Genomic DNA, 10,104 nt, shown 5'->3' on the forward strand with positions numbered 1-10,104 from the left:
AAATGCCCATAGTGACTGAAAGTTGTTTTCGGCTAAGTGCTCTGTAACAGGCAAAGCCTTGTGCTGTTACTCTTGCCATCTCTCAGGGGACTTAATCCCCAGGACCGTCCAGTGAGGAGGTCCTATTATCGTGTTCATTCTGCTGATAAGACAACTCGGGCTCAGGGCAGTGAAGTCATTTGCCCAGGATTACTCGTGGTTAAGTGAGGAGGTGAGATTTGAACGTGTGTGGTTCTATGCGTGAACCTAACCACGGCCCCCCCTGCGGAGCCCGGGGGGTCTGTGGCATCTGGTTATTACCCCCCGTCCTGGACTCTGCCTCCGTGAATGCTGGCCTTCCACTAAGTCTCCACTGTGGAACACCCCTAATGCCCAGTCACACGTCCTGCCTTTCATCTGGCCCCTGTGAGCTTCCTGGGCAAAGCCGGCTTATCCCTTGTCAGTCCTGTTCACCACCTTGAAATGCCTTGAGGCCAGTAGTGCTGAATGAATGAATGAATGAATGAACGAACAAACAAAGGAAGGAATGAGCCCTGTGGGTCTCAGTTTCCCTAACTATAAAATGGATTTCCCCCTAACTGGAGCCCCTTTGCATCCTACTGAGTACTTATGCCAGGAATCCTGATACCCTTCACCTCCTAACCCGCACTTGAACTCAACAGACAAGGAGCTTCACGCCCCATCTAACTGGCTGAACACCAGGAAACGATCCAAGGAGGGTTCAGGGTCTGCCCAAGGTCTCAGCAAGTCTGTGGCATCAGAACTCAGACCTCAGGATCCCTCCAGCACCGGCACATACACAGCCGAGTGAGCCTGAACCAGTGTCCCTCAGGCCTCCTTCGTGGAGACACTCACCATCCGATTTCCCCACATCTGCCCAGCAGCATGTAGTAGCAGCTCAATTAAAACTTGTATATGAAGGGGATGGGAACCTGGAATATTCCTGATCAGAGGGGGCACACCCCTCTGCCACGAGTCCTTGCCTCCTCCTCAGATTCCCTTGAGAACCCCTCCTCTCTGTGACCCCCCACACGGAAGTGCCTGGCCACCCGGAGACATGACCGACCAGTCTTGGAGCGGACACCTTTCTTTATTCGTCTACTTCACCACCTGCAGCCTGGTTTCTCCAAGATCCAGTCACATTTCTCACAGTCTGGGGTGGCACCCTCCCCTTGCTCCCCCAAACTGCCCCACAGCCCCCACCCGCAGCCCTGAGGAATTCTCCCCTGCCCAGCTCAGTCGCAGAGGGAAGCGGCAGCCATTGTTCCCATTTCACAGATGGGGAGGTTGAAACCCAGGAGCGCAGAGCCCAGACCAGGGTCACACAGGGGTCTCTGGGGTGTGTTCTGCCCTCAGCAGGGAGGGAGGACTCGGCTGGGGCTCCGTGTACCCTCGCTGGGGGGTGGCTGGCTCCGGCCGCGTCGCAGGGAGCTGCCAATCTGGTCTCTGAGGGCCTCCAGTCTCCGGGCCAGGTTTGGAACTGCAGCCCCGCCTAAGGAGCACAGTGAGACCCGAGGCCTGTGCTCCCCCGGGCCCGCCCCACCCAGACCCCTCAGTGCCCTAACATCCTTTGAGGAAGCCTCAGGCGGTCCCCCTCCCCCTCGACCAACACCACGGGCTCCTGCACGCGTGTGGACGACCAGGTGGCCCTAGGAAGAGAACTCCAGTTTGGAAACTGCAAGGATCTTACGGATCGCCTCGCAGCATACACCCTGTTCCAGAAGGGGGGAGACTGAGATCTGGACAGGGTGAGTTCTGGCCCGAGACCACCAAAAACGCTAGGGGCCCCGCCCTCTCTCTCTCCTTCACCTCTCAGCACTGGTGACGCGTCTGGAAGCCCCATGGGCAGGGGCGGCGCAGAGGGCACCACCTCCTCTCGCATCAACATCTCCGCCAGGACTCGGGTCCTAGTCCAGTCGCTATGACTCCTAGCCCGGGGTGGGTTGGGCGGTGGGAGGTGAGCCTTCGACTCCCCAGGCGAGCCTCCTCCTCCCCCATCCCAGTGCCCAAGGGCTGGGCCTACCTCTCTCTCGGGAACTCGGCAGAGTCAGGATTGCATGGGGGTGCCCAGGGTGGGGGCTGGGCAGACAGAGCCAGGCCACCTGGGGTCTTAGGGCCAAACACCTGCAGGAAAGACCAGAGCCCGCACTGGGCGACCCTGCCTCTATGTGCTCCACCTTCCTGGTGCCATCATGGCGCCACCATCCCTGCCACACATGCCCCACGGGACACCAAGAATGTCAGGTGGGCGTCAAAGTGCAGGGTCTTGGTCACTTTCTCTGCGGGCAGTGGGCAGGCCTTGTAATGTCCTCTCTGGGGATGAGGAACTCCCTGCGGGCAGGAACCATGTCTGTTCGAATCCCATGTCATGTCTGAATCTTTGGTGCCCGGAACAGAGGCTGGCATGAAGCTAGGAGCTTAGGGGACAGGTACTGAATGAGTGAACGCGTGAGTAAGCGAACACGGAAATGAGTAACATGTGAGTGAATGAATAAGCGAGCGGGACAGTAGTTCCTGTAAGAAGGCAGGATGGGGGCGGGGGGGGGGCGGGCAAAGCAAACAGACTTTCTGAACCCTGGGTGGGAGCCCAAAGCCAGCCCCTCACCCAAACGATCCAGCCGGAGACCCTGGAGCTCTGGAGCCTCCCAGGCCACGGACCCCCCGGATCACAGTCTCCAGCTCTCCCAGCCTTCCCTCCCCCGCCTTGGCCTTTCCTACCTGTGGCAGCTGGAGCCCCCTGTGTGGGCAGGCCCAGTGGGTCAACGGTGCTCGGCACAAGGGGCACAGGTGACAGCAGGGGCAGGAGCAGAGGGGCGGCAGGGCCTGCAACAGGGCACGTCAGAGGCTTTGTGACATTCTTGCTCCTCACCCCACCGGGCCGGCCAGAGACTCACGTGGCAGGGGCGAGCTGGTGCCATCACACAGGGACACGGTGGGGCTGGGCCGGGGTTTGGCAGGTGAAGGGAGCAGGCACAGAGGAGGCGCCTGGAAAGGATGGTGGGGTCTATGCCTGCGGTCTGAAAACCAACCACGAGGCTGGTCCCCGAGTCCCCCTTTTAGCCAACACTCAGCCGTGCCAGGCACCGTTCTCAGTGCTTTACGTATGAACTCGTTCAATCCAAACTTTAAGACAACCCTACCAAGTAGGACCTATATCAGCCCCATTTCGTAGAAGAGGAAGAAGGCCGGGCAGGGAGAAGTAAAACAAGTCAGCCCAGGTCTCACAGCTGGTAAGCGGCAGAGCCGGACTCTGAACCCAGGTGGTCCGGACCCAGAGGGCAGACTCTTGACCGCTTCACGGAGCCACCTCCTCCCACCTGCCCTGTGTCCCGAGGCCTGCCTCCAGGCTGGCAGCCGCGCTCACCGCTCCAGCTCGTGCACCTGCTGGGCCAGGACCCGCTGCTCATCCCGGGCCTGGTCCCGGCTACTCTGCAGCTGGCTCTTTTCTTTCCTGGGAAGAGCAGGCCCCAGGAAGGTGACAGGAGGCAGAGATACCAGTAGGGGGACGGGTCAGCCCTTCTCTTTGCAGTGGAGTACAAGCCCCAGGAGACAAGCGGGGACAGAGGGTAGCCAAGGACCCGGGGAGGGGGGCAGCTTGGCGGAAGCAGCATAGAAGTGAGGGGCGGGGCACAGAGTCCCCCTGGCTGAGGGGGAGCCTACCGGAGCCTCTCATTCTCCAGCATGAACTCCTGCAGCATCCCATAGAGGTTCCGCTGGGCCCAGGCCACCCGGGCCCCACTGAGCCCTGAGGCTGTCGGGGGGGGAAGGGCACGGTGGCTGGATCCATGGGAGCCCCAGCCACACCCCACCCCTGCCCCTGGGGAGCTCATACCCTTGGGGTGTACTTGGCCCAGTTGGGACCGCAGGCAGCGGTTCTCCTCCTGGAGCTGCAGTATCTCCATCTCCAAACGCTGGGGTTGCTTTGCCATAGGTGACTGCCCAGAAAGAGGCCCAGAACTGCTGTTTACGGCTGTACAAGTTGTGCACTGTACAAGCGCTTCCGGGGGCGGTGAGCAGAGCCTGAGATCTAGCCCATGCTTCACGTGCCAGCCTTGCATCCTGGCACAAGGCGACATCCACCTGGCGGAGGCACCCTGCCCTAATGGTGTCAAAGTACCAGGAAGCCTTAGCCGTGTGCCTGGAGGGCCTGCTCTGAGCTGCAGCCTGCTCCAAGTCCAACCTTAAACTCAGTTCTGTCCAGGCCTTGGCCCAGATTCTGACCCCAAACAAGACACTACGTCAGACCCCAAGTCAACTCAGACTTAATCACGGTACCAACTGGGATCCTGGCTATACCCTGAATCATATTCCAAGTCAGACCACACCCCTAGACATGCCCTAATCCTGACCATGACCCCTGACCCCACCCCACCCCACCCAATCACGACCCCATCATCAGGACTCTGACTCTAATCCCAACTGTGACTCATCCCAGACTTCCCACGACACCGACTCAGGCTCCCGTTACTGCCTGATCCCCAAACATCTCCCCGACCCACACCCCTGCCCGGTCTCCCTCCATTCACCTTGGGGGCCTGTGGCCGAGTGGTGACCCGCTGAGCTCGGCTTGCATATCGCAGGGTGCTGAGAGTCTCGGGAAGGCACTGGACTGAAGGGGACACGCAGGCCACCTGGGGAGGGCTGCCGCTGAGCGTTCCTTCCTCTCTGGGACCCTCTCCCTCAGGAGCCATCCCTCCCTGCCAGCCCTTCTCGGATACCATGAGGGTGACCCCGTGTCCCCCCAGCGAGTCCGCCAGCAGCTTGGTGAGCTTGCTGTCCCGGAAGGGGATGTGGCTCTGCTTCCGCTGTGGGTCCAGTAACAGGGAGATGCAGTGACCTGGGCGGGGACAACAAGGCTAGCAAAGTTACACCCGTTGCCCAAGGCCACCCAGCTGCTTCACGCAGAGCTGGCATCTCCGCCCAGGCCTGTGTGACTTGAAAATCTCTCCTTCCCAAGATCTTGTCACTCAGTCAGACTGGCCTCTGCTACCAGACTGGGGCTCCTGAGGGCACAGATGACCCTGTCCGCCCCTGATCCCCAGTGCCACCAAAGAACCTGACCAACAGGCCTGGCACTCGGCAGGGGCTCAGGAAATATCTGACAAGTGGGCTGAATGAAGAAGAGTTCCTGAAAATCTCCCCACAATGCCACAGAGGAAGGCTGGCGTCCCAGCCCTGAAGGCTCCCAAGGCCCCGTGACCTGGGGCGGGGGTGGGAAGGTCAGTTCCCTTCCCCTCACTGGGCCTCAGTCTTCCCAACTGCACATGGGACAGGCTGAATGTCTGAGGGCTCATACTCTGCACCTGAGTGTTTCTACCTCCCCAATTAAAATGTGCCTTTACAGACCCTCAGGATTTATAGACTCATGAATAAAGTGCTAAGAGGGAAGGCTCCAGTCCATAGCAAGCTGAGGCCAGGAGGAGGCGTGTGGCTCCTGGGTCACAGCTCCTGACTCTCCCGTCCTACGCCTCCCCGACGCCTCCCTTACTACGCCTCCCGTACTACGCCTCCCCTGGCTTCCCCCACTGTGGACGGTTCTGGGTCCGGCTCAGAGGAGGGACTCAGGAAGTCAGTCCAGCTGGCCCCAGGCCTCACCCAGGGCCAGCAGGCTGCGATTGATGCTGTTTGCCTCAAGCATCAGCTCCCCACGGGATCCCGTGGCCGCCACCTTCTCACTGCCGGCCAGGTCTACAAAGCACAGCTTCCCACCAACGGGGGGCTCCCCAGGGTCCACTGGAGGCATCTGTGGGGTAGGAGGATCAGGGTCGATGGGGACTTGGGAGGGGCTGTCCCCATCGGAGTCACAAAGCCAAGGGTTTCCACTATTATCTCCTGCACACACCCCAGTTGGTTTATACACCCGGCGGCAGACCCTTGCCGGGTGGTCCTGGGCCAGCTCCTTCCCCCAGTGGGGACACTCACGGTTTGGCGGCTGATGTAGAGCGTGAGCAGGGCATGGCTTCGGCTGGAGGCCTGGTTCAGGCTGTGAGCTGAGCTCCGTCGACGGCTAAGACCTAGAGGAGGAAAACAGCAGGAGCTGGACCTGGTAGGAGGAGCAGGTGGTCACCAATAAAGAAAAAGCAGTGAGGACATCCTGGGAGAGGGGCCAGCCCATGCAAAGGCACAGAGGCCTGCCTCCAGCACGGACAGGTGAAAGAAGGAGAGAACTGAGGGGAAGAACGTCCATCAGGTTCACATTTTTAAAAAAATTTTTTTTTTTAACGTTTATTTATATTTGAGACAGAGAGAGACAGAGCATGAATGGGGGAGGGTCACAGAGAGAGGGAGACACAGAATCCGAAACAGGCTCCAGGCTCTGAGCTGTTAGCTCAGAGCCCGACGCGGAGCTCAAACCCATGGACCGTGAGATCATGACCTGAGCCGAAGTTGGACGCTTAACCGACCGAGCCACCCAGGCGCCCCAAGTTCACATTTTATAAACATCTCTTCTGTTGCTGTGTGGAGGGAGGGAGAGAAACTCAGGCAGAAAGATCAGCTACCAGGCATGGTACAACTCTGGGGCCAGAACCCAGAGTCCCGGTGTCCCCGCAGCCTGCCACAGGGTAGGTGCTCAATAAATATTTGATGAATAAATGAACGAGGCTGGAACAGAAGGGCACCACAGGCTAGCCTAAGAGATATGACCTTTACCTTCAACAAGCTGGAAGGGTCTGGAGGTCCGAAGGGGCAGAGGGATGTGGTTTGCTGTGTGGAGGGGAAGAGATTGGAAGGGGAGAGCCTTGAGGTGGGGAGACCTCTTCAAGGGGCAAAAATGGGGCTTGACAGAGGCAGAGACTCTGGGCTGGAGAGGAGACCATGACCCGGACTCCACTCTACCCAATCATGACCCCATCATCAGGATTCTAAGAGTTCGAACAGCAGTCGGACAGCAGAATCTCCAGGCCTGGGGTGGGGCGGGGGTACATCCCTGGGCTGTGTCTGAATTGTGGTCTGCTGACCCTTTTCCCCCACTAGGGTCCTCTCAGCCCACAGCTCCGGCCAGGGGCTCCGAGTGCACCATCAGTGAACAGCTGAGGAACGGGCGCCCCCACACCCCAAAGCGCCCCTGAAGCAGCACACACCCATTTGCATCAGTTCCATCAGGGCCCCCAGACTCCCGAACTCCACCACTCGCAGCTGCTCCACATAGAAGCCCTGGGTCTTGTTCCAGCGAACAGGGAGAGGCCGGGGAGCTCCCAGGCTCAGTAGGTCTCGAACCTGAGAGGAGGGTGGCCGGTGAGGGCAGGGGCCCTGAGCCCGTGCTCCATCAACCCCCAGACCTTACCGACACAGTCCCCCAGCCTCTTCTGTCCCTTGTCCCCAGCTCCTTGGAGAGAAATACTGCTTTTACCTGGAGGGCTGTCTATTCAATCTCAGTCCCCCACCTGCTCATTGTAGATCTCCAAATAGGAGGCGCGGAGGGTGACAGGGGCTCCCAGGTGCCGCACCCGGTCTAACAGCCAAGCGAAGGTCCTCTGCATGATGCCGGCTAGGTTGGGGGGTACGGGCACCCCCTCGCCCTGGGAGCAGAAACAGCTGAGCCAGGGGGTGGGTCACGATCATCCCGGCACACCCACACAAAACCAGTCATAACTACCCTTTGTGGAGGACGGCCCTACTCTGCGCCAGGAACCAAGTTCCCGTAGAATATCGAATCAGAACGATTCGCCTCCGTCTACAGATGAAGAAAACCGAGAGCTACTAAGTAAGGAGGACAAAAGTAGCTCCGCATCGGGCAAGCGCCTTCTACCTCTCCGGTCCTCGGTTTCCTTGTCTGCAAATAAAGGGGGCTGGGCGGCACGAAGGCCCTTCCCCCTGGAAGTCCGCGCCGCCTGCGAGACCCCCATCCCCGACCCTCGGGGGCTCCATCTGCGCTCGGCCCACCTGCGGAGGAGGCCCGGTCAGGGTGTAGGTCTTCCCGGAGCCGGTCTGGCCGAAGGTGAAGACAGTGCAGGAGAAGCTGCGGGCGGCAGAGGCGCGGCTGGACCCCGGCGGCGGCCCGCAGGGCTGGGGGTGGGGGGGCGGGGGGCCGTGCCGGGGCCTCACTCACCCGCGCAGCGCCAGCTCGCCCAGACGCCGCACGCCGCACGCCCGGAACACGTCCTCCTGCGTGCGCGCCCCGTCCAGCACTGCGCCGAAGCGGAACGCCACGTCGGGGCCGCCGCCAGGGGGGCTCACCTGGGGAGGGGACGGGGCACTCTGGGGGCGGAGCCAGGGCGGGCGCGGCGGGGGGGGGGGGTTGCAGAGGCTGGGGCCTGGGACCCAGCTGCCCCGGAAAGGACCGAGGGGTCTCCAGGTAGGTTTCTGACGGGGGGGGGGGGTTGGGGGTCAGTGGGTGGGAGGGATTCCTCACTTGCAGAGTCCGGGTCCCCGAGCAGTGCAGCGCGCTCTGTTCCCCTCGACGCAGCTCCGCCGCGCTCATGGGACGCACTCTGGGGTCCGGTGGGAAGGCAGAGGTCCATCCCGATGACGCCATCGGCCCCGTCCTCGATCGCCCTCGCTCCTCGCTCCTCGCTCCCGCCCAACCAACCTATACATACCTGAGTACCACCTGGATGGGCGTTTCTGGCCCCTCTGGCCCCTGCTCCAGGCTCCGCGCGGGGTCCCTGTGGCCGCAACGTGAGTTACCATCCCTGAGCCCAGCGGCTCCTCTTACCTCCCAGAATCTCTCCTTACCCGTCGGGAGACCCGCGTTCCTCCATGGCCAGCTTCGCACCCGGAGTTAGCTCCGCCCGAGTCTCGTTCCTTTCTCTCCCGCTACCCTCCCTTTTCCACCACACTGGGACTGGCTATACACGCCTTACACCCCCCACCCCCTTTCCCCTTCTCAGGCATCCAGCCATCCGGAAAGGCTTGGGCCTGCCCAGGGCTAACTAGTTAAAGATTTACCCACCCCTACCTGTGGTGGAAAAAGTCCCTCTCCAGCAAGGGGACCCCTAGCTAGGGGGTTCTGGAGTCTGAGGGTCCCTTGCTCTTGTCCATTCCTATCAGGAGCGACCACCCAGGCCAGCCTCCTGGGTACACAGATGGGGCTAGGGAGACAGGGACGGGAGCGGCAAGCCTGGCAGAGCATGGGCCAGGTCCTTCCTACTGTCCACCTACACCTCCTCCAGCTTTGTCCTCTGCCTCCCCCGCTTCCCCTCCCTGGCAGTTCCAGCTACTTGGCATCGGAGGGCCCTGGGGGGGGGGGCTCCTGAAGGGGTGAGAGGGGCCCAGGTTTCAGCTCTGGGAAGACCTGGCTGGATTGAGTTCCTGAGCAGAACTGAGAACAGGCCCAGAAAGAATCTGGTTAACCATTGGGCCACCTGCTTCTCCAGTGCCAAGGCCGATTTAAGGCCAGAGCAGTCGTTTAACCCTCTGCTGATCTGGCTGTCTGGAGCAGCAGAGGGGTCTGTGTAGGTGCCGGAGTGGGGCAATCGCCAGTTCAGTGACAGTCTCCATGCTGGGCACCCACGCAAAGGAATCCTGTAGTCTTGTTAGGGAGGCAAGTGAGAACAATCTAGTATGCAGGGATTCTGGGGGTTGGGGAGTTGAGAGGCCAGTAGGAGCAGGGAGGTAAAGGTGGTAGGTGAGGGTGTTCTTGGCAGAGGAAGCACATTGCAGGAAGGCTGGGGTGGGGTGGGAAGATGTGTGAGGCATGTAGAGGTGGTCTGAGGCTGGGCCAAGCTCAGGGAGGCTACATCAAGGAGCCCGGACTCCCTCTGCAGGGAACCAGGAAGCCACTGAAGGGCTTATAGCCAGGGAAGTGACACCATCAGGTGGGCATTGTTGTTATTGCCATTCTGGCTATTTCCGTAAACTTCTCTTCTGTCTGGCACACGTTAGGGTGAAAGCCTTAAGAGTCACCCCCTCCTTTCAATATAACATGTTCTGTTTCACAGTGATAGCCAGCTATCAATGCCACCCAACTAAGGAACGGTTTATTTCGGGTGGCAGTGAGCTAGCTCCCCATGCACTGGGGGAGTACAATCAAGAACTAGTCAACCTTTTGATTACAGGGCCTTCTAGCTGGATCTATAGGGAGACTTAGGTAGAGCAAAGAGCCACTGACTGCCCCCAGCTCTATTTTGGCAAGTAATTCCCCCTTTTGGGGCACCTGGGTGG

General features: G+C 60.3%; 1 protein-coding gene across 1 annotated transcript; it reads right to left on the reverse strand.

Annotated features, from left to right (window-relative positions):
• Positions 1-1,552: 1,552 nt before the first annotated feature.
• On the reverse strand, positions 1,553-8,702 carry KIF12 (kinesin family member 12). The gene is made up of 19 exons (XM_047099618.1): positions 8,677-8,702; positions 8,541-8,606; positions 8,354-8,432; positions 8,051-8,178; positions 7,885-7,960; positions 7,386-7,520; positions 7,083-7,218; positions 6,652-6,705; positions 5,923-6,014; positions 5,596-5,743; positions 4,719-4,837; positions 4,527-4,631; positions 3,833-3,935; positions 3,661-3,751; positions 3,365-3,451; positions 2,895-2,985; positions 2,719-2,823; positions 2,024-2,124; positions 1,553-1,928 (listed from the first exon to the last, which is right to left on the reverse strand). The coding sequence occupies exons 1-19, from the start codon at positions 8,700-8,702 to the stop codon at positions 1,553-1,555; spliced, it is 2,118 nt and encodes a 705-aa protein (XP_046955574.1).
• Between the last annotated feature and the right edge of the window lie 1,402 nt (positions 8,703-10,104).

This window comes from Lynx rufus, unplaced genomic scaffold, assembly GCF_022079265.1.
Source record: "Lynx rufus isolate CCGP_SWC_20201006 ecotype Redwood Valley unplaced genomic scaffold, mLynRuf1.p SCAF_10, whole genome shotgun sequence".
Classification (NCBI taxonomy): domain Eukaryota; kingdom Metazoa; phylum Chordata; class Mammalia; order Carnivora; family Felidae; genus Lynx; species Lynx rufus.

Coding starts and splice junctions, on each gene's coding strand:
- KIF12 (XM_047099618.1), bottom strand. CDS start 8,702: ATGGAGGAACGCGGGTCTCCCGACGG. Junction 7,961..8,050: donor GGCGAGCTGGCGCTGCGCGG/GTGAGTGAGGCC, acceptor TGCCGCCCGCAG/CTTCTCCTGCACTGTCTTCA. Junction 1,929..2,023: donor GCCGAGTTCCCGAGAGAGAG/GTAGGCCCAGCC, acceptor ACCCCGGGCTAG/GAGTCATAGCGACTGGACTA.